Here is a 27,103-nt window from a genome sequence, read left to right on the forward strand (position 1 = left end):
TCCAATATGAGTCTTTACCCATCTACCAGGAACCACTTAAGAGAAAAATAGCCATTTGTTGAAATTCATGAGGGCTAAAAAGTCATTATTAGTAACTGTGACAGTGTAAAGGAGCAGCTATTTGACAGGCAAGGTAAGTAAACAGAATCAAGAACAAATACATAAGGGGCACCTGAGTGGCTCGGTCAGTTGAATATCCAAGTCTTGATTTTGGCTCAGATTATGATCCTCAGGTCATGGGATCAAGCCCTGTGTTGGCCTCTGTGCTGAGCATGGGGCCTGCTCAAGATTCTCTTTCTCCCTCTGCCCCTCTCCCCTGCTCTCTTTTCTCTCTCTCTCTTAAATAAGTAAAAAGAAAAAGGAGAAAAGAACACATATACCAAAAGAATGAAAAAATTAAAATCGAATTTAGTTTGCTGAGTATAAAAACATTTTTTAACTTAGAATTATAGACATGTATTCTAAATAGAATATATCAATTATATAAAAATATATTTATAGGATATCTATATAGTAGAGAATATATAAATAAAATATACTCTCTTTTTCTTTAGCCAGTACAGTGGTAATCACTGTAAATACTTTTTCCCCCAATTTGAATTATCAGTGTAAATAGCAATTGTTTCTCTCAAATATAAATGTACTCAATGTTTTGTCTCACTGTCCTTTTTTTATTGAGAAATCATTTATATACAATGAAATATGCAAGTCTTAATTATACAATTTGATCAGTATTAAGTGCAAAACATTTGTTTAACCTACACCTCTATCAAGATATGAGTGTTGCCATGAACCCCAGAAAACTTTCTTATATTGTCTCAACCAACCCCACTTCCAAGAAGCAAATGCTATTTTGATTTTTTTCAATATTGGCTAGCTTTGAGTGTTCTGTGATGTCATAGTAATGGAATCGTACAATAAGTACTCTTTTGTGTCTCATTTCATTTACTGAAATTTATTCATGTTATTCTGTTATCAGCATCTTGTGCCTTTTCATGGCTTAGTAGTATTCCATGGTGTGAACAGATCACAGAGTATTTATCCTTTCTTCCTGTTAATGGACATCTGTTTTATGAAAGTGCTATTAGTATTTCTATACAAGCCCTTTTGTGAACATACCTAAAGTGGAACTTCTGGAATGCATAGGTTTATATTTAATAAGAAACTACCACACCATTTCCCAAAACTGTTGTGCCATTTTACCCTCCCATCAGCAGTATTTAAAAGTTTAGTATCTCTACATCTTTGCTAACATTTTCTGTTGTCAATGTTTTCAATATTAGCCATTATTATGGATGCATGGTTATCTCACTGTAGTTTTTTTCATTAAAAATTTTTTTATGTTTATTTATTATTGACACAGAGAAAAACAGAGGATGAGTAGGGGAGGGGCAGAGAGAGAGGAGACACAGAATCTGAAGCGGGCTCCAGGCTCTGAGCTGTCAGCGTGGAGCCCGATGCGGGGCTTGAACTCACTAATCATGAGATCATGACCTGGGCCAAAGTTGTATGCTTAACCGTCTGAGCCACCCAGGCGCCCCTCACTGTAGTTTTAATTTGTATTTTCATGTGCTTGTGGGCCGTATGTATACCTCCCTTTGTGAAGTGTTTGTTAAGACTTTGCTAATCTTTGGGTGGCCTCAGTGGCTCGGTTGGTTGGGCATCCAACTTCGACTCAGGTCATGATCTCTGCTTGTGAGTTCAGGCCCCGCATGGGGCTCTGTGCTGACAGCTCAGAGACTGGAGCCTGCTTCGGATTCTGTGTCTCCCCTCTCTTTGTGCCTTCCCTGCTCACGGTCTGAGTCTCTCTCTCTCTCTCTCAGAAATAAATAAACATTAAAAAAAATATATGTAAAAATCCTCTTTCAAAAAAAAAAAGACTTTGCCAATCTTTTATTAGGATGTTTATCTTATTATCGAGTTCTAGTTTATTAAATATTTTGGATACATATACTGTATCAGATATACTAATTGCAAATATTTTCTCTGACTATATGACTTGCCTATTTATTTTCTTGATGTTTTTGGATGACCTGAGAAATTTGGCTTTTAAATTGAGGCATGTGATCCATCTCAAATTAAAGTTTGCAAATATCATGAAATAGGATTTGAGGGCTTATTTATACCCACATAGTTCCAACACCATTTATGAACATAATTTTCTTTACTTCATTAAATTGCTTTTGTGCCTTTGTCAAAAATCTATTGACTATATAATTATAGATCTATTTCTCAAGATTTTATTCTATTTCATTGATCTATTTGTCTACCTTTACGCAATACCGCATTGTCTGGATTACACTAGCTTTATAGTAAGCCTTGAAGTAAGGAAGTGTAATTACTTGAACTTAGTTCTTTTTTTAGAATGTTTTGGTTAATCTTAATTTTTTTATGGTTTTTATTTATTTCTGAGAGACAGAGAGAGGCAGCACGAGCAGGGGAGGGCCAAAGAGAGAGGGAGATACAGAATCCGGAGCAGGCTCAAGGCTCTGAGCTAGCTGTCAGCACAGGGCCAGATGCAGGGCTCAAACCCACGAACCATGAGATCATGACCTGAGTGGAAGCCGGACACTTAACCGACTGAGCCACCCAGGCCCCCCAGTTTTGGTTAAATTCTTTGTATTTCCACACAATTTTTTGAATTCTTAATTTACTTCTACCAAAAAAACAAAAAACAAAAGCAACAACAACAACAAAATAAATAAATAAACTTAAAAAAACAAACAAAAATTTCTCCTGTTCTTGCCGTTCTTTTCTTTTGGTAGGAACTGAGTTTAGGGCAACCATCTTTGCCCATTGCTGGCTTCCCCTACCTCAGAAAGCAGCAGCTGACAACCAGCCTCTGAAGAGGGAGTGAGGAGATATTAATTCATTCAAATAACCTTTCTTCAGCGCCTCCTGCTTGTTAAAACTGAGGGAAGGAGAGAAAAGATTTTGCAAAGGAGTGGCCAGCGGCAGAAATCCCCACACCAGGCCGAGGTCCTCGGCTCGGTTTTTCTGCCACCGGAGAGAGTTCTTGCTCCGCCTTCGGGAGCTATTCCGTGTGGCTTCCCTCTATCCATCCCCCCAGCGCCTGGGGAGAAACCTTAGGTCTGCGGTGAGGAGCACGAGTAAGCAATCCCGAGCCCACAAAGGGCTCTGAGAGCTCCCCCTCGGCCCTGGGGCTCCCCACTACCCTCACACCCTCACACCGGAGGGGTTAGCGGAAAGCTAAGCCGACACCTCCCCCAGGGGTATTTGCATATTTGCATTTTAAAAGATAATATTTTAAAGCCTCCAGAAGAGCAGGAGTGTGTGTGTGTGTGTGTGTCTGTGTGTGGGTGGGTGGGTGACCCTGGGAGAAAGCCTCCTCCCCATCCTCTAGGCCCCAGCTCCTCCTGCCTGTAAAGCCGCCTCCGGGGTTCTGCTGAAGGCCGGCTGGCTCCCCACAACGGGGCCAGGCCTGGGCCTCACCTGGAGACAGGCTGGAAACTAAGCCCCAGCAGAGCCAGAGCACCACCCGGCCGGTCCTCCAACCCCACGCCGGCAGCTCCTTCCTTGGCCAGGGAGCCCTTGCGGATTTTCTTTTCATTTCAAGTGGGTTTTGAGCAACCAGGTCAAGTAGGGGAGGCAAGCAATTGCCAACACGGTAGAACAGGGGAAAAAATGCAGTGAGAAGAAATAGTCTGAGGGTGCTATCTGTTTTCTTGACATAATTTAAACACCTTGGCTAGATTATTTCAGAACCAAAGAAAATGCTTTGGCTTCCATTAACCCCTGGTGAGGGGCTCGCTCCTGAACGGCTTCCACACAATTACCCACAATTACTGCTGAGGAGTGTCTGCCAGCTTCAGAGGACCGTGGGGCTGTGTGCCTCACCCCTTCCCATGGCCTAAGCCTCCCCCATTACTTGTGATATGGAAAGGCCCCTGCGAGCCAGCGAGAACAGGGACCCCTGTCTTCCCTCTCCCTTGGGTCCCACAGGCCATCTTCTCCCTGTATTCTGAATGGTCTCACAAATTCGACAAATCCGTGCAGGCTAATGACGCTTTCACTCCTATTCTTAATGACTTGAGTTGTCAACATCGGCGCAGCCCTCCTCTTACTCTTCATTTGCATGCAGCATGAAATCACTTTGAATCCCAAATATTTAACTACCTTCTCTGTTCCAAGACAGATTTGAGAGGGCAAACGTGTTACGGTGGTGTTTGGCTGTGATGCCCGCCTCTGTCCCCAGATGGAGTGGGCCGTACACAGGAAATGAATAGAGCTGGAATCAGAAAATTGGACGGGCCAATTACACCCAGCCAGGTCTTTTCAGAGACCTTTGTAATTTTGATTCAATTCCCAGAACAACAAACATGCCTATGTTTAAACACAGTCTCAGAAACATATTCCAAAGCCAACGTGAGACCATTTCTGGGCGGATCACTACCTGGCAGGGGTCCTGGGCCTCGTAGGAACGCTTTCCTGGGTTATGGATTTGATTATTGCTTCATTTCCAACTGGTCTTGTTCCTTCTTGGGGAAAACACAATTCTAAGGTTCTGTTGCCTTGTCTGTCTTCCAGATTCACCATTGTTTCTCTTATTGTTTTCGGCTCTTCCCCGCCCACCCACTCCCCCAGGCATTCTGGGAGATTTTTGAACTTTCTGTTCCTACCACTGATTCAAGCTTTTCTGGGTCTGATTTTGTGTTCCCTTGTTATCTCTGAGGTGTGTGCCTGTGAAATTCAGCATGCATACGGAAGTACGTGAAAGCACAGTACATTTCAAAGAACCATAGTTGGGGCGCCTGGGTGGCTCAGTTGGTTAAGCATCCAACTCTTGATTTCAGCCCAGGTCATGATCTCATGGTCATGGGACTGAATCCCACATAGGGCTCCAAGCTGGGCATGGAACCTGCTTAAGATTCTCCCACTTCCTCTGGCCCTCTCCCCTGCTTGTATGCACACCCTCTTTCTCTCTCTCTCTCTCTAAAACAAAACAAAAAACCAAACCAAACCAAAGAACCACAGTCAGTAAACACCTGTGAACTCATGGAGAAATGAAATATTACCGAATCTAAGAAGTCTCTAGAAGCCCTCCCTATCTTCCAGATGTCACCATTGGGAATCTTGCATTAAAGAATCCCTTGCTTTCCTATTTAAAAACAAAACAAAACACTTATCTGTGCATTTCCCAAAAGTAAATATTTACTATTACCTGTTTTTGAACATCATATTCTTGAATCGCTGTGTATTCTTTGGTGACTTGCTTCTCCCCCCTTTTGCTCACTGTGTGTTTTTAAACAAAATTTTTTTGCAATCCCTCTCAAAATAACACCAGTAGTCTTCACAGAGCTAGAACAAACAATCCTAAAATTTATATGGAAACAGAAAAGACCCTGAGTAGCCAAAGCAATCTGGAAAAAGAAAACCAAAGCTGGAGGCATCACAATCCTGGACTTTAAGCTGTACTACAAAGCTGTAATCATCAAGACAGTATGGTACTGGCACAAAAACAGACACACAGATCAAGGGAACAGAATAGAAAACCCAGAAATGGACCCACAAACATATGGCAAACTAATCTTTGACAAAGCAGGAAAGCATATCCAATGGAATAAAGACAGTCTCCAGCACATGGTGCTGGGAGAACTGGACAGCAACATGCAGAAAAATGAACCTGGACCACCTTCTTACATTACACACAAAAATAAACTCAAAATGGATGAAAGACCTAAATGTAAGACAGGAAGCCATCAAAATCCTCAAGGAGAAAGCAGGTAAAAACCTCTTTGACCTTGGCCATACCAACTTCTTACTCAATATGTCTCAGGAGTCAAGGGAAACAAAAGCAAAAATGAACTATTAGGACCACATCAAAACACAAAGCTTCTGCACAACAAGAAACAATCAGCAAAACTAAAAGGCAACCGACAGAATGGGAGAAGATAACGTGCAAGTGACATATCAGAAAAAAGATTAGTATCCAAAATCTATAAAGAACTTGTCAAACTCAACACCCAAAAAGCAAATGAAGAAATGGGCAAAAGACATGAATAGACACTTCTCTAAAGAAGATATCCAGATGGCTAACAGACACATGAAAAATGCTCAACATCACTCATCATCAGGGAAATACAAATCAAATTCACAATGAGATACCACCTCACACCTGTCAGAATGGCTAACATGAACAGCTCAGGCAATAATAACAGATGTTGGCGAGGATGCGGAGAGAGAGGAACCCTTCTGTACTGCTGGTGGGAATGCAGACTGGTGCGGCCGCTCTGGAAAACAGTATGGAGGTTCCTCAAAAAATTAAAAATAGAACTACCCTATGACCCAGCAATTGTACTAGTAGGTATTTATCCAAGGGATACAGGTGTGCTCTTTCAAAGGGCACATGCACCCCAATGTTTATAGCAGCACTATCAACAATAGCCAAAGTATGGAAAGAGCTCAAATGTCCATCAATGGATTACCGGATAAAAAAAAGATGTGGGGGGGTGTGTGTGTGTACACACACATAATGGAGTATTACTCAGAAATCAAAAAGGATGAAATCTTGCCATTTGCAACTATGTGTATGGAACTAGAGGGTATTATGCTAAGCAAAATTAGTCAGAGAAAGACAAATATATGACTTCACTCATAAGAAGACTTTAAGATACAAAACAGATGAACATAAGGGAAGGGAAGCAAAAATAATATAAAAACAGGGAGGGGGACAAAATATAAGAGACTCTTAAACATAGAGAACAGAGGGTTACTGGAGGGGTTGTGGGAGGGAGGATGGGCTAAATGGGTAAGAGGCATTAAGGAATCTACTCCTGAAATCATTGTTGCAACAAATGCACTAACTTGGATATAATTTAAAATAAATAAAATAAACATTTAACATTCATTTATTTTTGGGAGGGGAGGGGCACAGAGAGAGGGAGACATAGAATCTGAATCAGGCTCCAGGCTCCAAGCTATCAGCACACAGCCTGACACGGGGCTCAAACTCATGAACTCTGAGTTTATGACCTGAGCCGGACACTTAACCAACTGAGCCACACAGGCACCTTGTTACTGTGTTTTTAATTCACCCTTTGATAACTTTAGGTATGGTTCTTTTTTCACTGCTATACATTATTCCATAGCCATGACTTACCTATCCGTTGTACATGAAAGACCATTTCGGTCGTCCCCAGGTTTTTTTTTGCTGTTACAAAATATGCTGCTATGTGCATTCTTGGTCGTGTCTCCTGGGGAGCCTCGTGAGAGTTCCTGCAGGTCATACAGCTAGGAGTAGGGTGTCAGGTCAAGCACTGTGCATAGGAGATGACACTCATGACGTGACAGGTGCAGTGTGGAGATGAACTAGCCAGGACTCCTACTGAAGGGGCCGCTTGATTTAGTTTGTAGATAGGGAGCATTAGGACCTGACCCATGACCATGACATGGCTTTAACTTGATGCAGGTTGGGAGCAGCACAAATAGTTCAAGGGTCAAGGGGAAAACCAGGTGCTGGGACCCAAAGTTAGGTTTAGAGGTACAAACTGTTATTAGAAAAATGATAAGGGCCAGGAGGGGCTTTGTCGTGGGTGCATTAACCCAGCCTGGGATGTAATGACTTACAAAGTCGAAGCAAGAAGAAGGGGGTCAGGGAGCCAAGGGTCCCCCAGAGCATGGGGGAGGACTACTTTGGCAACGAAGGGGAGGCAGGCTGAGGGCCACCTTGATTCATCCATCCTGTCCTCCTCTAGCCCTCAAGCTGTCCTGGATTAGGAAGGGGTGAGAGCCTATTCTTGAGAGCAGTGGTCACAGGTTTGGTAGAAAATTGGGAGCAGGAAGCTGATTTTGCAGCAAGAGCCTCTCAGACAGCCCGGGTTCAAATCCCAGCTCTTCACACCCTTGCTGTGTCACCTTAGACTTGTTACTTAAGGTCCCATAGCTTCCGTTTGGTGGCAAATGGAGACACTGAGCCCCGCACCTGGCCCAGGGAGGATCCCAACAAAACAAGTCGTTTTCTGCTCCCTTTTTTTTTAATAAGAGAAATTTTCTGGCACTGTAGTAGGTTGTGTGTCTTGAGTTATTCCCTTAGGAGAGGAGATAGATGTGTTTTTCCAGGGCCGGGCATTACCTAGGAGCTTAATAAGTACTTCCTGAAGGATGGAGTCACACTCTACTCCCTAGTCTCCATTTGCAAGGCAGCTGGCAAGGGGGAAGGGCACAACTGTGCCCACCAATGTCACTTGGCATCTGGAAAACGGGCAGGAAAACCTGATTATCCAAATTTTTATTCAAATTAATGCAGGAAAATGAGCAAATTATATGCTTTCTCCCTAGCTTTTTGCTCACCTCCCTGGGACACACAGAGGAGGGAAACCAGGTCACAGAGGCTGCATATGGGAGGGGTGGGATGGGGTGAGCTGGGTGGTGGGGTCATGACACTATTATACCAATGCATCCACAGGGACAGTAAAGTGGTTCTGCACCTCGTTGTACTCAAGATTGGACACACAGATCACAGGGTCCCTAACCCCACAGACTGCTGAGCACACTGCGGTGGCTGAGTAAGTGGGGGGCCCCCAGTGTTGTGACAGAGCCAAACACTAGGCGCTGTGAGCCATGTTCCTGGTAGGGCTTCATATCAGGCCATGTCAACCCATCTTCCTAGTCCCTACAGCCAAGGAACCTCCTGCCCCTGCCTCAGGGGAACCCAGGACCTTGAACGTGGAAGGTGGGGGATCTCATCGGCTCTAAGTGGCTCTGTGAACACGAGGGCACAGTGTGTCCCCATCCTGGACAGCTCCTCTCCGAGGGAGCCACTGGCCTCCCCGCTGTACCCTCTCTAGATCTCTGCTCACACCTCCTCTTCTCAAAGAGGTCCGTCCTGGCCAGTCTCCAGCTCCCCCATCCCCTTCTTAAACTGTGGTAAAATACGCATAATATAAAACTTACCATTCTGCCCATGTACCCCTAGTCTGGGGCCAGCCAGTACATTCACATTACTGTGCGACTGCTGCACCAACTGCCAGACCTTTTTCATCTTCCCAAAATGAAACCGTATGTCCATTAACGAATAATCTCCCATCCCCCACCTCCAGGCCCTGGCAGCTACCGTTCTACTTTCTATGAATCTGACTATTCTAGGGACCCTGTGTAAGTGGAACCCTACCATGTTTGTCCTTTTATGTCTAGCTTATTATTTAGCCTAACATCCTCAAGGTTCTTTCATGTTGCAGCATGTAACAGAATTTCGTACCCCCCCTTTTTAGTAGCCTTCATGCCCAGCATGAACTTGAACTTGAGTGGGGCTTGAACTCATGACCCTGAAATGAAGATCTGAGCTGAGATCAAGAGGCAGATGCTCAACTGACTGAGTGACCCAGGTACCCCATCCATTTCTTTTTAAGACTGAATAATATGAATAATAATCAGAAAATACAATATTTTGTTTATCCATTCATCCAATGGTAGACTCTTGGGTTGTTTCCACCTTTACACTGAAGTGAATAATGCCACAATAAACACTGATGGCAATGTCTGTTTGAGTCCCTGCTTCCAATTCTTTAGGGGATATACCCAGAACTAGAATTGGTAGGTCATTAATTAGTGGAGCTACCGCCATATTGTTTTCTACAGTGGCCGCATGATTGTTTGCTCCCCCAGCAATGTGCAAGGTTCAAATCCCTCTGTATCCTCACCAGCACTTATTATTTCCTGCTTTTTAAGTATTAGCCATACTAACTAGCGTGTGATGTGGGGACTGGTCTCCTTTTAACCCTGGAGCCTCCCTTCCCACCTTGCACCCGACACTCCCGATGCCTCTTCCCTGTTTTATACTCTTTTCCCCATTCAGAATCTGACATCCTATATGATTTGCTTATTGATTAGTTTGGTCATGTTTATTGTCTGTTCCCTCTCTCCTCCTCCTGCTCCTGCTAGAATGTAAACTCAAGGTAGAGGTATTTGGCTGTTTTGTTCATTGCTATTTTCCAAGGGCCTGAAACAGTGCCTGGCCCATAGTAAGTACTCAATGAATGAAATGAGTATTCAGTAGAATACTTTACTGAATGAATGAACGAATGAATGAATGAATAAACAGAAAGTGGAGTTGTTAGGAGTTCTAGAGGCAGACACACCAGGCTCCATCAATTACCACCTGGTGTTTCCGGGCAAGTGGCTTCCTTCCCCTAAGTCTCAGTCTCCCCATCTGTCACATAAGGACAAATATGAGTACTGCACTGCGCTCCTGAGAGGATGATGATAGATATTTGCTGTCTGGTCCTCAGTGGGTGCTCGGTTAACACCCACTGCTCAATGCCAGGCTGGATTCCTTTGGTGTGCATGGGCACGACCACTGGCCTAGCGGACTGGAGCCCAGTGGTGAGGAAGTCCTCTGGCACTGGGCAGCATCTCAGAGAGGAAAGTTCTTTCTCTAGTGCATGGACACCAGTGCAGGCTAGGCACCCCAAACAAGGGGCATGGAAGTGGGGGGAGACTACTCTGCCCGTCCCCACAGGAGGAAGGTGTGCTGGAGGGCCCCACAATCTGACTCGCCCTGCCACTTCCACATGTGTGGGAGGCCGGAAGCCTGGAGTGTAGGAGGTGACCAACACACTGAGGAAGTGTGACCGTCCGGGTCCCCCAGGGATGCTGTGACAGCAGTCCAGAGCCAGACACAGATGGCAGGGCACTCTGGCAGCCGCCCGCCTGCCCGCCTGCCAGCCACCCGCCTGCCCGCCTGCCTGCCAGCCACCCACTCCTGCGTGCACTCATGGGCCTCTGGAGGGGCCCTCTGGCAAAGCTGTTCACAGCAAAACTCCAAACTGCACGTAACAGCAGGACCAGGAGAGGACCAGTGCGGGAGGCAGATGGCAGCCTGCAGTGAGTGCGGGCTGCCGGCCTGGCAGGCAGGTGCCACGAGGCTGCGGCTAGGCTGGCGCTGGCTTGCAGTGAAGGGGCCCCTGCTTCTCCTGACCTCCTGTAGGCCTGCACCAGGCTGGACCCTCCCCAGAGGCCCAGCTGGCCGTACTGCTCACCCTCCAGGCTAGCCAATTTGGAGATGATTTAAAGACCACCACAGGAAGCTACTTTCCTACTTCAAAAATTCCTCTTTTTGGTCAATCAACAAACAGGAGGCCAAGAGTTGAGAACACAGCCCCAGCATCGATGGGCATCAAGAGGGACCCCGGCCAGGCTCTGCTGTAAGGCGACTTCAGGGAAATCAGAAGCCCCCTTCTGGGAAAAGGTTCTAAAGTGATCTGAACAAGGAACCAACTTTCCTTTCTTGCAAATGTCTCTTTAAATCAGCAAACATTTCCCAAGCACCTTTTATATGCAAAGCACTGCGGGAAACACAGTAAGTGTTGGTGCAGCCCAGACTCCACTGAGTTATAATCAGGATGCTGTGTGAAACTGGGAAGGTAAAGTGGACGCTCTAATTGTATTAATCAGCTTTCAATTGCTTACAAATTGGCCTTCTCTCCTTTCTAGCTGAGCCCCCTCAGAGAATGCCCGAGTCCTCAAAGAAGCCTTCTCATTCCAAAGGTACAGCCTCTACAAAGAGGTTCCAGGAATGGTTTCTGGAATCCTGGGGAATTTAGATTCTAATTAGCTTTTCAGTGGATTACAGTACAACTCTGAGTGAGTCACTCTGTTTATTTTTTTAAATGAATTGGGATTAAAGACTAAACAAGAAGTGGAACAATTTCCGGTGTACAACGTCCCGGGTTGAGCAACCCCACACAGCCCCTCCTGACCTCATACTAACACAGTCACGAAAGCACGTGAAGAGAGGGCACAAGGACACCAGCACAGCAGGGAGCTGACGGTCAGCCTACAAATGGTCTCCCCTCCGACAACACAGTGGGCCAGACAGCAAGGGTGTGGCACTGGTCCACCCGGGTCTTGCTTGCTGGTAGGGATCAGGGGACAGGGTTCGAAGCCCCCTGTACGGCGTGTCTGGGGGTTTCCAGCGCTGCCCGGGAGCACCTCACTCCCCCAGCCCTGCCTCTATAGACAGGAGACAGACTCCCAGAAAAGAACCAGGCATCAATGGGAAGGAGCTGTCACGGTGAACTGCATCTGGAAAGGCGCCTTTCCGTAAGGAAGGCTCAGCAGTGGGAGGAGGGACGGGCAGCAAGAACCAAACCTGGCCTGCAGACTTCTCCATCCTTCCTGGCCCTGCTGGCCACAAGGGTCACAGGACAGTCACGGTGCCTCCTCTGTGGAGCAAAACTCGGGCACAGGAAAGGGGCTGTGAGCAGGTGTGTGCTGCCTGGGGTCAGTCCTAGTCTGCAGAGCTCACAGCACCGGAGGGTGGTTGGTGCTCGTTCATACACCCAAAGACAAATGCAGGAAACCACCAGTCAGACAAATAACCCCCCAAAAAACCCGATCAGTGACGCAGAAGGAAAGTTTTAAGATTTTTCAGAATGGAGGAGTTGGAGATGATTTGGTAGAAAACGGTGAATACAGAAGACAGGATGGCAATGCACCCTTCCGATTAGAAGTGCCTCCAAGAAGAAACCAGAAGAGCTGGGAACAAAGCAATAAGCAAACACATAATTGAAACCCCTTCTGGAACGGAAGATCCAGATATGCCTATTCTAGAAAAATAATCAATGAAAATGACCTCGCGTATCCAGACAAAAATGTTAATTTCCAAATATATACATATACACACCACCAGGCTATTTTAAGAAGAACCAAATGAGCCAAGTCTCTCTGTGCTAGCCTTGCAAACTGTTGTGCACTGGCTCCTGTCATCCCGCCTTCTCTTTTTCTCAGTTTTGCCTTCACGGACTCCGCAGGCTTGTAGCCTCAGCTGTGTCCCAGAGTCCCCGAAACTGTCTCCTGGCTCATGCCGTCCTTCCTGGAGTTCTGCGGCGGTGCCTCCTGTGCTATTTCACTAGTCTACCCAGGCCTCCTTCAGCCCTTCCTGGTTCTTTCAATCTTGAACACATGTCAGAGTCTATTAATTTGCCAACAAGGAAATCAGGAAAGTGGCTGCAGAGCGGGCTGTTCTCAGAGGGACCGGAAACGGGGTGGAGCAGGGAGTCCGGACATCGGATGCTCCCGAAGCAGCAAGTTGAAAAAAGGCTACTGGGTAAGGACTGTAGTTCTGTGTGGTCACAAAAACAACATGTTCATGACGGCTGGTAGAGCGGACATAGAGACTCGGTGCTCCAGGCTGCTGGGAGTTTTCACCGGGTATCAAAAATTAAAAAAACAATAAGAAGCAAAAAATGAGGATGTAGCTATTAATGGGAATGACAAGGTTTACTGTTCTAAAAAATTACTGAAGTATAGTGCAATTGAGTTTTAAAATTTATTAGTAACAGTTTTCATTTTTAGATAAAAATGGTTCAGTGGTTTTTTCCCCAAATTTGCTGATTCTGATTCTTTTTTCAAAGGTCCTGTTTGTTCAATTTGGTTTCTAGTTCTTTTCTTATCTCTTTTACTTAACTAATGGAAAAACACATATTTATGCGTCTTTTAGCTTCTCTATTATCTCTAGTTCCCTGGACACCGATCCCAGTTGCTACACATGCTGACTCTCCCTCATGGGGATTCTTTTCACATGTGGCTGGCAGACAACAGGGCAGACCTGCAGAATGTGAGTGGGAAAGAGTGTGACCAGTTCTATCATCAGTCAAGTCGTCTTTACGGTATAAAGGCAAGAGCTCTTATCAGATAACAGAAGACTCCGAACACATGCCATCCATGCGGCCATATTTAAGATTACATAAAATGGCACACCAGCTAATTATGAGATAAATATCAAAAGTAGTAACTCAAAGGTGTATATAAGGAAATATAAATGCTGGTGTTTATTCTTCCAAGAATCCATTCTGAGGATCTAATTTAAAAAAAACTTTTTAAACGTTTATTTATTAAGAGACAGAGACAGAGCGTGAGTAGGGAAGAGGTAAAGAGAGAGGGAGACACAGATTCCGAAGCAGGCTCCAGGCTCTGAGCTGGCAGCACAGATCCCAACGTGGGGCTTGAATTCACAAGCCATGAGATGATGACCTGAGCCGAAGTTGGATGCTTAACCGACTGAGCCCCCCAGGTGCCCCATCGGGGGATATCATTTTAAATGTAGGTACAGAGTTATGCACAGATACATGGTGCAATTGTTAATAAGGAAAAAAAGGAAATAACTTAGACATCATAAATTAGTAGAAGTAGCCATGTGACAGAATGTTTATAAAGTTATTAATAATGCTGGAAACTACTTATTATATGTTAATTTTGAAACATAGGTTAATAATATAAAGAAAAAAGAAAAAAATCAGAAGAAAACATGTCAAAATGTTAGTAGTGATTGTTTCTGGATGACAAGATTAAGGATTGCGGGGGTGTGTGTGTGTGTGTGTGTGTGTGTGTGTGTGTATTTCTTTATGCTTTCTGATAGCCTGCAAATGTCAGTGATTCATATTAATTTCATAATCAGAAAAGAGAAAAATGTATGTCATGTTTAAAAAAATGAAAACTTCAGAGTGCCTGGGTGGTTCATCTGGTTAGGCACCTGAGTCTTGGTTTCAGCTCAGTTCACGAGCTTGCAGTTTGTGAGTTCAAGCCCCGTGGCAAGCTCTGTGTTGGCAGCGCAGAGCCTGCTTGGGATTCTCTCCCTCTGCCCCTCCTCTGCTGCCGTTCACTCTCGCTCTCTCTCTCAAAATAAATAAATTGTAAAAAAAATTTTTTTAACGAACATTTCTAAGAGTAACAATAGTTAAGAACTTCAATATCTGGGGAAATGTTAAGTACGAGAGCTGAAAGACCATCACACTGACTCTGACATTACAGTACTCCATTCTCAAAGCAGTGGCCGGAGCGGCCTTTAGAAAAAGGGAGAGGATTCAGGTCCTGTCTCACCACCACTCAAGACCCCCCAAGGGCTCTGCATTTCACTCAGAGTAAAAGCCCAAGTCTACAAGGACCAACGTGGTGGAGCCCCTGCCACGTCTCTGGCTAAAGCCAGTCACCGATCTCCTTGCTGCTCCTCAATCCTTTGCCCTCATGGTACCCTCCATGTGGCAGGCTGTCCAATCACATAGCCACGTATGTGCCTCGGACCTCTGCTCAAGTGTCATTTCATCGGTGAGCACTTCCCTGACCCCCAGGTAAAATGGCAGCTACCCCCAAAGTTCCCAGCCCCCTCTCCTTCACCCTGAACATGTTTTCACCATCTGTGATGCGGCAGAATCTACTTTGCTATGTTTGTGGTCTCCTTGTCCCATGAGAAGATGCTCAATAGATATATGTTGAATGCTCGGATGAATAAATGCATTCGGCGAAGGCTCAAGTTCACAAACAGGCAGCGACACCAGCCTGAGAGCCCCAGGGACACAGAACCAGCGTTCTGCTCACTCCAGAGAAAATACAATTACAGCCAGAGAGGATAGAAGGGACGTGTCAAAAGGAAAGAGAGGAGTGTTTGGGCACAGCGGCATAAACATTTCCATCAGAAAATTCAAGGGCTTCCATCGGGATGTGGCTTTGCTGCAGAACAGAACTCCAAATTTTTATCACAGACCCCGAACCAGCTCTCCATGGCACTTAAAATGACATTTTAAATGTTCTTTCTATTTAGCTATCTCTTTGTTGTGATTAAATAATTTTTCTAAGACAAAAAGGTACACGGAAACCAATTACCCTGTCATCTCGCACCCCAAAAGCAGGCAGAAAAATGCAGCACCTGGGTATGGTCCACACAGGCACCCAGACGTGTCCACACGTGCACTTTTGCAGCCCATCCCCACCTCCTAAACGTCCACAGTGGGCCTGGTGCTGCACAGAGGTAATGTGGCCTTTTCTCCCCTTTAATGTTTTTATTTATTTTTGAGAGAGAGAGAGAGAGAGAGAGAGACAGAGTACGAGTGGGGGAGGAACAGAGAGAGAGGGAGACATGGAATCTGAAGCAGGCTCCAGGCTCCAAGCTGTCAGCACAGAGCTCAGCGCAGGGCTCGAACCCACGAACCACGAAATCATGACCTGAGCCAAGGTTGGACGCTTAACCGACTGAGATGCCTAGGCTCCCTGGGGAATGTGACCTTCTCTTGCTAAGTTGTACTGGCCTCTAGAAATTCAAGGACAAACTGATAGCATAATGCATAGCCTCATATTCTTTGCCTTAGGAGAGATAAGATAATTCATCTTAAGCTATTTCGGACTTTTCTGGGCACCAGAGCGCTCTGGAGATTAGGACAGGCCAGTGGTGGGCCCTGCACGTGGCAGCTCAGGACGGTCAGGGAGAGTGAGGGCGACCCGAGGGGGGCTGCACAGGGGCAGCTGCCTCCGGAGTGCCCCGCTAAATCATTACGTTTGCTAAATTCGTCTCCCACATCCTTTTCCCTGACAGCTCCTTCCTCTCTGTCCTCCCACTGCTCGGTTCATCCTAAGTGTCTGCCACCAGCCACCTTGGAAGGAATTTCTTCTCTCCCCTCTCTCTCTGGCTCTCACTCTGGCTCTCAGTAGTAGATATCTGCATCTTAAAAGAGACCCCCCCCCCCCAAGACACCGGAAAGACCTCAGGTTCAAAGTGAGAATTTCTGGCTGGGTGAGAGAGAGGCCTCTGATATGAGTACCTATTCTAAGCCAAACATCTTGTGCATTTTGTATACTTTAATAACCTTGCTGAATTCCCACAGCACCTCTAGGAAATAGGTGTTACCTATGTCAGGGTGAGGAATCAGGGACCTCCAGACAAGACAGAATGTTAGCTACTACTTTGAGTACCTTCCCTGTTCCAAAAACAGGAGTGACAGATGAAAGTATTCTAAAAACAAAAAGCAAACTCATCTATGTTTAAAAAGAAGATGTACATATCGGGGAGGCTGGGTAGATTAGTCAGTTAAGCATCCGACTTCAGCTCAGGTCATGATCTCATGATGCGTAAGTGCCATGTTGGGCTCTGTGCTGACAGCTCAGAGGCTGGAGCCTGCTCTCTTTCTGTCCCTCCCCCGCTCATGCTATCTCTCTCTCTTTCAAAAATAAATATTACAAAATTTTAGGGGCATCTCGGTGGCTCAGTCAGTTAAGTGCCCGACTTCAGCTTAGTTTGTGAACTCGCAGTTCAGGAGTTCAAGCCCTGTGTCAGGCTCTGTGCTAAAAGCTCGGAGCCTGGAATCTGCTTTGGATTCTGAGTCTCCCTCTCTCTCTGTTCCTCCCCCACTCATTCTTTCTCTCTAAAAACAAATAAATTAAAAAAAAATTTTTTTAAGATATATGCATTTGTATACACACATTTATACATTTACGTATATATATATTTGGAGTTTCTGAAATATATATAGATATATATATTTCAATGGATCAGAAACTCCCAATAGTTACTATTTTGAGGGGCTGAAGGGACAGCCCACTGAACTCTGGGTCCAGAAGCAGGTGGAGGCAGCTGGGAGCTTAGCCTTTCAGGGCACAGGGATTAAACGTGCCCCATGACAGGTGGAGCACCAGAGTCAGAGTCACTGAAGATGGGGGTTGGCGAAGGGACTTCCCGCCTGGGAAAGGAGGCTGAAAAAAATAAAGACTGCCCCCTTGCCCAAGACTAAGAACGTGAACACTGAGGGAAGCCAGAAGCAGCACACACAGCCAGGGTCTGGCCACACTGCCCACGGCAGGAACAATCAGCTCTGAGCATAATCCCCAGCCCCATCATCACTGGGGACATACAGCCCATCACTACCCCAGGACACCTGGCTCAACACTGGGGTGGAGGGGGACCCAGGACCTGGGTAGAAGAAACATAAAATCCCTCGGCGAGGAGAGCTGGGTGGAGGTGGTGGGCAGGGGGAGAAACAGACTCCCACTAAAGATGAGCATACAAACTCGAATTCCAAAACACCCGAGGAAAGCTGATATTAGGGAAAACAACTGACAAAACCAACAGTTGGGAGGCAGTTTCAAAGATTTAGTGACCTGGAAGGCAGTACTAAACACTCTACCCAGGAAGTATCCCCAAAAGATAAAGAAACAGGAAAGAGCAGTTGGGAGCTACTGGAGGGTGGATTGAGGCTCTATAATGTGTTCAACAGGATTTCCAGAAGAGAAGACATGGACGAGCAGGATAGCAATATTCAAGGACAGCATGGCTGAAAATTCCCCATAACTGAAGATGTTTTATGGATCCATAGATGAAAAGTGTGTGTCGTTACCAAACTGAACACCCAAAAACCATATAATCCAGGGAAGAAATGGGCAAAAGACATGAATAGACACTTCTCCAAAGAGGACATCCAGATGGCCAACCAACACATGAAAAAATGCTCAACATCACTCATCATCAGGGAAATACAAATCAAAACCACAATGAGACACCACTTCACACCTGTCAGAATGGCTAACATGAACAGCTCAGGCAACCACAGATGTTGGCGAGGATGCGGAGAGAGAGGAACCCTTCTGCACTGCTGGTGGGAATGCAGACTGGTGCGGCCGCTCTGGAAAATAGTAGGGAGGTGCTCAAAAAATTAAAAATAGAACTACCCTATGACCCAGCAATTGCACTACTAGGCATTTATCCAAAGGATACAAGTGTGCTGTTTCAAAGGGGCACATGCACCCCAATGTTTAATAGCAGCTCTATCAACAATAGCCAAAGTATGGAAAGAGCCCAAATGTCCATCAACAGATGAATGAATAAAGAAGATGTGGTATAGATATATACAGTGGAGTATTACTCGGCAATCACAAAAAACAAAATCTTGCCATTTGCAACTATGTGGACATAACTAAGAGAAATTAGTCAGTCAGAGAAAGACAAATATCATATGACTTCACTTATATGAGTACTTTAAGATACAAAACAGATGAACGTAAGGGAAGGGAAGCAAAAATAATATAAAAACAGGTAGTGGGACAAAACGTAAGAGACTCTTAAATTTTTTTTAATGCTTTTTATTTATTTTTGAGAGACAGAGAGAGACAGCTAGAGCAGGGGAGGGTCAGAGAGAGAGGGAGGCACAGAATCTGAAGCAGGCTCCAGGCTCGGAGCTAGCTGTCAGCACAGAGCCCGATGTGGGGCTTGAACCCACGAACCGTGAGATCATGACCTGAGCCGAAGCCGGATGCTTAACCGACTGAGCCACCCAGGCGTCCCAACGTAAGAGACTCTTAAATCTGGAGAACAAACAGGGGGATTGTAGGTGGGGGGATGGGCTAAATGGGTGAGGGGCATTAAGGAATCTACTTCTAAAATCATTTTTGCACCATATGCTAACTAACTTGTATGGAAATTTAAAAATAATTTTTTTTTTTAAAATGTATCTGTTGCAAAATGAAATAAGTAAAACAATAAATCGACATCTGGAAAAGCAGGGGACTTCCCACCGAACCACGGGCCCCAGGCTAGGTGTGCCGCCGCTGCACTGTGGAACGGGCAAGCCCGCCACCCTTCTCCCTGGCCACCCACGAATTTCCCCAAATGCAAGTGTGCCAGGACCCACCCCGGCTCACCCCTACCCGCTGCCCGGGGCATCCTACCTCTCTCTGCTCACTGCAGATCTTGCACAGCCACAGAGGCCGCTTCTGGCCGGGGGAGGCCTCGATCCCACATTTGGTGCACACTTTCTACAAGAGAGAGGACACGGGAATGTAAACACTTCAGCCACTTCCTCCTCCGCCAAGGGGCTGAGAAAACTAATCAAGGAACTCTGGCGTCTTCCAAAGGGTGGAAGCAGGGGACATGACTCAAAGGGCACAGACCATCTGAAACCCATGGCTGGCTCTGGGGCACAATGGACGTACCCCTGCACGGATTGCCATGATGTACAGCCACCACACTCCTCCTTACATTCTGTTAGGATCACATAAAAAATAAGCTTGCTGGTATTACAGCTGCATTACTTTCCACAGCAAAGAACTGGAAACAAGCCAAATGCCCAGTACCAGCAGAAGATCCAGGCAAACCTAACAGAGTATGTTGTGGCCTTAAGTTCTTAGCAGATTGTGTCAGTACCTGGTGATGTGAGTCAACAGAGAAAGCATACATTTGTATGTAACCTCACAAAAAACTCGCCTATGTGCCTGACAAGGTGAGAAGATGGTCTGGAGGGAAACACCAGTGACAGCTTCAGGCCACCTTGCTCACGGAATGACTCCAGGAACACTGTTCTGGAAGTGTTAGCCCATTTCACAGGTGAGCAGTGTAGGGCTCAGAGCAGTGTGACAATCTGCCCAAGTTCATGCAGCACCTAAGTCATGGGTAGGTCTGACTCTAGACCTACTATATGGTTTTCCCCAGACACGGAAGCGGCCAGAACCTAGTTTCTGCAGTGCTTTTCCTTCAACAGTGTTGCTTAAGCGTAGAACTTCTACACGCACATCTGGCTTCTCTGAAACGCACAGCAACAGGCCGGGGAGGGCAAGGCCAGATGAAATTCGCGGGGAGGCAGAGCGGGGCTTCGCTGCGCTGAGACTGTCTCCAGCTAACCCAGGCAGAGTATGATTCAGCGGCAGCAGATCCTCCTCCAGAGGACTGTCCCACTGACTGATCCATCTTTCTGCCGCCAGAAAGCTGGCTGATCCTTGCTGGGCTGGGGGCTCCCTTCTGCCTCCCGTCGCCGAGGGAGGGCTGGATCTGTAGCTTGGCCTTTTCCGCAGGCTGCCAACTGAGCAAGGAACACATTCTCCTCAGAGAGGGAAATGTCACCGACTTGGCTTCCCAGAATATGTCACCACCAGATCAGGTGGCTGAGCCCAGCACAGCAGGGAGGCAGGAGCCGGCTCTCAGCAGAGGGAAAGCTGTGATGCATCGGTGGGGACCACTCAACGCTCGGGGACCACAAACATCATTTTTATTTATTATAAAATGTAATCTGCTTCAAGCTCTTGTCCATCTGGCCCAGCAGGAAGTCCATTCCAGCCACAACGGGGGCCCCTCCCTGGCTCTTCTGAAGGTCCTGAGCTTGGGGTCTCTTGGTACAGTCCAACTGGGGAGGGGTCAGGGAGTGCCGTCTGGGGTGCTCACTGCTACGCTGTTCTCCCTCTGGGCACCCTTGGTCCCTTGGAGATGGAAGGGGTCCAGCTACTTCTGCACGGGGTCTGGGTTTGGGATTTGCGACAGGCTGGGGCGTAGTGCCACCAGGGGCCAGCAGCCTGTCTCCCAGGAGCCCTGAGCTGCCATCCCTGACCCAGATCCTCTAACCCTCCCAGTCCTCACCTCAACCCTAGGACAGGGGGCCCCATAAGCCCAGACAGTGGGCCTCAAAACCAGAACACAGGCCTCTCCTGCTGGGGGTAAAGAAGGAAGGAAACACTGAAGCCGCTGGCTGCCTTCCTTGCTAATTCCCACCGTTCTGTATAAATGGTGCATGTGGGGCCCTCCGAGAGAGGCCAGATTTTCCTAATGCTTACAGTGCTAGATGACAGCTCACCTCAAAGCACCCTCTGCCCCTCCCAATGAGAGGAAAGTGCTATGAATAAGGAGAGAATAGACCAGTGACTGTCGTTTCCTGAGCAATTGCACATGCCAGGCACTGGGACTTTGGTGTTAAAGTATGCAGGAGGGGGTGTCATGATCTCCCTTATAAAGATGAGGAAACTGAGGCTCAGAGGTGTTAAAGACTGCTCAAGGCCCCACAGCCAGCTGGGGACAATCAGGATTTGGAAGGCTCCCTTCCCCCAGACCTCAGGAGAGCTGGGTAATACCCTCCCTTGCCCGGGTACCAAGCTGGTGCCCCTGGCTCTCCAGGGAGCTGGTTTGCATCCCTGGGAGCGTGGCTGATACCTCTCGATTAGGCAGAGAAGGCAACACGCGATGACCTGGGGACAAGGCTTTGCTGGGATTGAGCTGCAGCCACACTGCTTATCAGCTGCACGACACTGGGTCTAGGAGCAAACACTTGGACTTGAAGCGAGCCTTGAAGGATGGGCATGCACATGCCCTGCATGCGTATCGCCCAGGTGAATGAACATCTGTGCTATGGGAGGAGACGCACATCGGCTGTGACAGCTTCCACCCACAGACCTTGGGACACAGAACCGCCCCGCCCGGGGACAGGAGCAATACGGTCCTGTCGCCCTCTAGAGGCTGGGCCAAAGGCGATTCGTCGATCCCCAGTCTGGAGGGCGGGAAGAAGGATGGGCTGCATGTCCCAAAGGCCCCCTCTGCGTCTTGTCCTGTGGAATGGTGAGGGGGTGGGGGCAGCACGACAGGACACACCCGCCCCAGCAGGTGCACAGCCTGTCTTCAGGCTACACACCGTCACCGGCGGAGCCCGCAGAGCGTCCTCGCCACCTCTCAGTTGCCTTCCTGCACCTGCAGCATCGCTGGCTGGGGAACCCGGGCCAGCAAAAAGGTAACATGTTCCAGTTCAAATCATACATAACTGCTGCTCTATTAAACCTCAGATCAGTAAGAGAATAATGCGCCTTTTCTCCTTACGGGGTTGGTCTTTGCTCTGGGGTTCCAATAAGGGAAACTAGGGGCAGGTGGTATTTGAAAAAGCCGGTGACAGAGAGGGTGAGCCAGCCATGACATCAACCTGATGCAAAGGGCACATGGCACCCTTATGTCAGGGACAGTCTTGGGTCCTGGAGATGGGCTTCCATTGAGTGGAATTGACCCCGGGGAGCAACCACCAGCTTCCTGGGCTCAACTGTCCCTTGCTTCCTGCAGCTTGGACCTCTGAGCATTAAACAAGACAAGTCTAGCTTCTGGGCCTGCCTCAGAGCAGAAGCAAGAAGCTCCAGGCCTTCAGCTTGCACCTGCTCTCTCTCTTTCCCTCCACCCCCACCTTTTGCAAAGATGTATTCCAGCCCAGAAGGGGGTGGCCCAGGGCACAGTCCATAGGTTTTGGGGGCAAGAAGGTGCTGTCTGCCATTAAGACTCAACTTTGAACTTGTTTCTAAGTTTTTCTGAGCCTTATTTCTTTGCCTGCAAAGCAGTAGTACTGGGCGTATTCCTGCCACAGTTGGGAGATCAAGGGAGATGATTCATGAAAGTGCTTAGAACACCACGCGGTAAAGAGCAGAGGCACCGCAGTTCTTTCCTGCACACCTGTCTCAGTGGAGGGTGCCAGCACCCATCAGTCACACGAGCCCAAACGCGGAATCATCCTTGATCCTCAGTCTCCCTCATTCTCTCCAAACATTCCATCTCCAAGAACTCTACATCTCACTGGACACTGTCGCCTCCCCTCCACCGCCCCCCACTGATGCACACCGTGGCCAATGGCCGTCTTCACTGCCCGGCCTGCACCGTGGCCTCCCAGCGGGTCTCCTCACCCCGGCTTGGCCAGCCTCCAGTTGGTTCCCAGCACAACAGCAGGAGTGATATTTTCAAAATGCAAATCTAATCATGTCATTTCTCCTGTCCCTGCCAGCTTGAAAGCCTCCAGAGACTTCCTGTTGTTCTCTGGATGAAGACCACCTGCTTTCACATGGTATGCAATGGCTGTTCAGGCTGGACGCTCCTCATCTGGCTCAGTGCACTCTCTCCTGCTTCACTACCTCGCTCTCCACGCTCTGGGACCCAGCCAGGTTGACCTGCCTTTAGACCCTGGTCCTCACTTGCTTCTTCTGCCACAGGACCTTTGTATAAGCTGCTCCCTCTGTCTGGGATGCGTTTGGCCATACTCTAATGGTTAACCTATGCATCCTTCAGACCTCAGCAAAAGCACCACTTCCTCAAGGAAGGCTTCCCTGATTTTTTACCCCACTGAAACTTCCATAACAGGCTCTTGCCTCTGTTTCCTCAGCTGTCAGAGTCAAGATTTTTACCCTCATTTATGTGGTGGCTGTCACTTCCTCTACTAAGCTGTCAGATCCCCAAGTGCAGAGGCCCTGTCTATTTCTGTTCACCTGCCTCTCCAGTGACTGGCACATGAATATTTGTGGAATGAATGAATGAACAAATATATAGGAGATACTTTTGTAGTATAATTGGGAAGGCAAGACACAGTCCTTTCTAGAATGTGCCAATCTGATGGGGAGACGAGACAGACACAGAGACAGGAAACAGCAGCACAAGCCAGGACGTGCTCCCGTCCACACCACGCAACGCCAGCTGGCAGGGCATCGGGAGAGCCTGTGGAATGGAGTGCCTGGGGTAGCACTGCTGGCTGGGCGGGACTCACTCTCAAGGGATGGGGCATGAAGCCAGGCCTGCCTGGAAATGACAGAGGAAATGACACCAAGGGTCCTTTGTTAAGGATGGGAGGAAGGGATGTGTACCCCAACGACTGCTTCCCCAAGGGCACATCCCTCAGGCCACCTGTGTTTGCAGACTCATTCCAAGGCCTGATCAGCTGCCTCTCTGACATCTTCACAATCCATGCCACTTGGGTTACCCCTTCTACTCCCTGGAGCCCCGACACTGCAATCCAAACCTTCACCTTCCCACACCACAGCCAAGAAACAGAGAGTACAAGAAAGTCTGGGAGGCCGCGTGCACCAGAGCTCAAGCACTTTACTCCCAGGCCGGGCTTTCACATCCTCACTGTGAACCCCCGGTGCGTTTCAGGCAGAACCCGTGCTTCTCGGGGTCCCCAAGCTGCTGCCGATTAGAAGACGGGAGGGGGCACAGTGCCAGTGCAGGGCGGGAATGACCCTGTCGGGCACGCTCTCCAACATCTCACAGGGACAGAGGTTGGGGGGCATCCGCCAAGCGGGAAACAGCCACACTCCCCACGTCGGGTCCTGAGGGCTTCGTGGAGTTCTCAGCGATCACACAGAAGCCACATCCATGATGCTGAGTCAAGGGGAAAAAAAAAGATGGAAAGGGGCTCAAATGTTCCACACAAGGACCCGACAATGTACATGGTGCTGCGGAAAGGAGTACTGAAGATGGTTCATTAAAACCATTTGGTGCTTCAATCCCACAAACGTTTGATATGGGGTGTAAGGCTCTGTCTAGGCGGGAAGAGAATGAAGACGGCAGGACCCTTCGTCCTCAAGGACCGGATGAGCGACCCACCGAACAGAGGACTTCACAAACTGGTAAAACTCATCTAGAAAAGGACCTTCCAGACAGTTCCAATCATCATCTGAGGGTGGCTTGGAAGGGAGCCGTCCCCATCGGGGCCCACACTGCTGTGACGCACACAGAGCGGCCGAGTTGCCCCGGGAGCAGGGGAAGGGGTGGTTCCGCACAAATGAGCGCAGCACCTGCACGAGGCAAAGTCCAGAGGAAAGCCCGCAAGTGTGCCCCTCACCGCACTGCGTGCTCCGGGGCTAGAGACCCAACCTGCAACCAGGAGCAATCTGCTCGTGCTCTGGGGAAGCTACAGTGATAAAAACGCTGACGACGCAAACCAGGAGAGGTGGAGACGATCGCAGCGAAGCTGTTATTGGTCCTGAAATGGAACAACATTCACAAGAAGTTAAATTTAAAAAGCATGTTATAAACAGCATGCATAGTGCGACGCTCTACTGTATAAATATGTATAAGCGCCTGTATCTATTTAGAAGTCAGTATATGCACAGAAAAATATATGGAGCGATAGCGCCCAAAATGTAAATCAAATTGTGCTAAGTCAAAATCTATTTTAAATGGATCAGCAGAGTTCCTAGTTAAAGGAAGCCTGTGCTAAATGCTTTGGGAAATCACTAGCCCCAAATTCGTTGTTTTGACCAGATCTACATTTTGTGGGTCAAGACGGATTAAAGAAGCCGAAAGCACAGGTACAAACAGGCAGGAGGCAGGGCGTTTTGGTTGTCTGTGGCTCAGATGGAGATGGTCAGCCTTGTCCCCCAGCCTCTCCCAGATGCTGTTACTGAGTCACTGGCCCCCTGATCACAGGCACATTCCTGCACACCCCAGAGACATCATCGGGCAGGTTTAGAGGTGCATCAGCAGCCCCCATGAGGCGGGAGTACAGAGGTTCAAGAGGCCTGATTGCCATGGATTCAGTATCTGGAACCCAGGTCCCGCTGCTGGAAGACTTTAAATAGCTTAGATACAGACATACCTCTTATAAATAGTTACGCTCTTTACTGAGCACTTATGCTACACCAGGCACCAAGCTAGATGTCTTATGTAGAATCTTATTAATTTTCTTAATAACCTGTGAGGTGGGTGTTATTGTCCTATTTCATACATGAGGGATCTGAGGCTTGAGGTTAAGTAACTTGATCACAGGGAGCTGGGATGTGAACCCCAGGTTGAGCCCCCAGTGGCTGTCCGGACAGACACTTATCCCCCACCCCTATCCCCCGCCCCCAGTGACAACACAGCTGGCTCCTCCTCCAGAGTTACAGACAAGGTTGAACCTCAAGTATGAGAGGACACAGCTGGGCTCTGGCTCCTTCCTGGTCGCCAGGACATGGGCTGGGGGCCAGTGGGGCTGAGGGCACGATGACCTTAGCCCTGACCACCTGCAAATCCCAAGTCACCGGGCCCAAAGATGGGCAGCCTTAAGAATGCCAGCCATCTGCTGCCCTGTCTGACAGAAGCCAGGAAGGATTTCCAAAGGAAGTCCACTCGCTCTGTGCCTTCCACCCTAACGCCCAGCCAGGGAAACCCCAGTGGTCTCCACCCCGGCTGTGGGGACAGGTGCATGACCACGCAGGGCCAGGTCTCCACTCTTCACCCGGGCTTCTGAAAGCCTGCACGGCTGGCTGCACCAGCGGGGGTGGAAAAGAAGATCAGAAAAAGCTATGGATTGTTAACACTCATGAGCACACGTAAGAAATCATGCTTGGATGTGGCTTGGGATCATCTCTGTACTTGGGTCTGCTTTGGGCAAGACGAAGCTGCCAGGCTGGCTGTGCTTGCCCAGATGCTGCCCCACCTATCCCCACAATCCCGCTAAGTCTTCCTGGTCCCACTTATCCTCAGCGTCACCTCTCAGGCCCGATTTTTGCCTCTTCTCCAGACAAACATGGGAAGCAACGTGCGTAAGAACTTGCTACTCCGAGCGGAGAGCGGTTTTGTCAGGGTCCTTGAACATAACCCTCCTAAAACCCCCGGAGCCTGGTGTCAACCCCCCGAGGGAAAAGGAGTATACAAATGGTCGATGGAGATCTACCATCAAGCTTTTTGTAAGCTCTGAACAAAGCCGGCTGCCCGCTGCGTGGCTCTGACAAGTCCTGCAACTTGAATCAATAGCTCCTTCCAGCTTAGGGGAAGAAGTCCTTGCTTCTGTGCCCTGCCTGCCAGCCTGGGTTCCTGGGACTGTCAGCGCCTGAGCCGTGGCTA

At 48.0% G+C, this 27,103-nt stretch overlaps 1 protein-coding gene across 1 annotated transcript in view; it reads right to left on the reverse strand.

Moving 5' to 3' along the window:
- RPH3AL (rabphilin 3A like (without C2 domains)) overlaps positions 1-27,103 on the reverse strand; it is a 100,210-nt gene that overhangs the window by 34,870 nt on the left and 38,237 nt on the right. Inside the window, exon 5 of the mRNA XM_029928903.1 lies at positions 19,447-19,533. Within this exon, the coding sequence (XP_029784763.1) occupies positions 19,447-19,533 (87 nt within the window). The remainder of the gene's footprint in view (positions 1-19,446; positions 19,534-27,103) is intronic.

Source organism: Suricata suricatta, chromosome 17 (assembly GCF_006229205.1).
Source record: "Suricata suricatta isolate VVHF042 chromosome 17, meerkat_22Aug2017_6uvM2_HiC, whole genome shotgun sequence".
In the NCBI taxonomy this organism is placed as follows: domain Eukaryota; kingdom Metazoa; phylum Chordata; class Mammalia; order Carnivora; family Herpestidae; genus Suricata; species Suricata suricatta.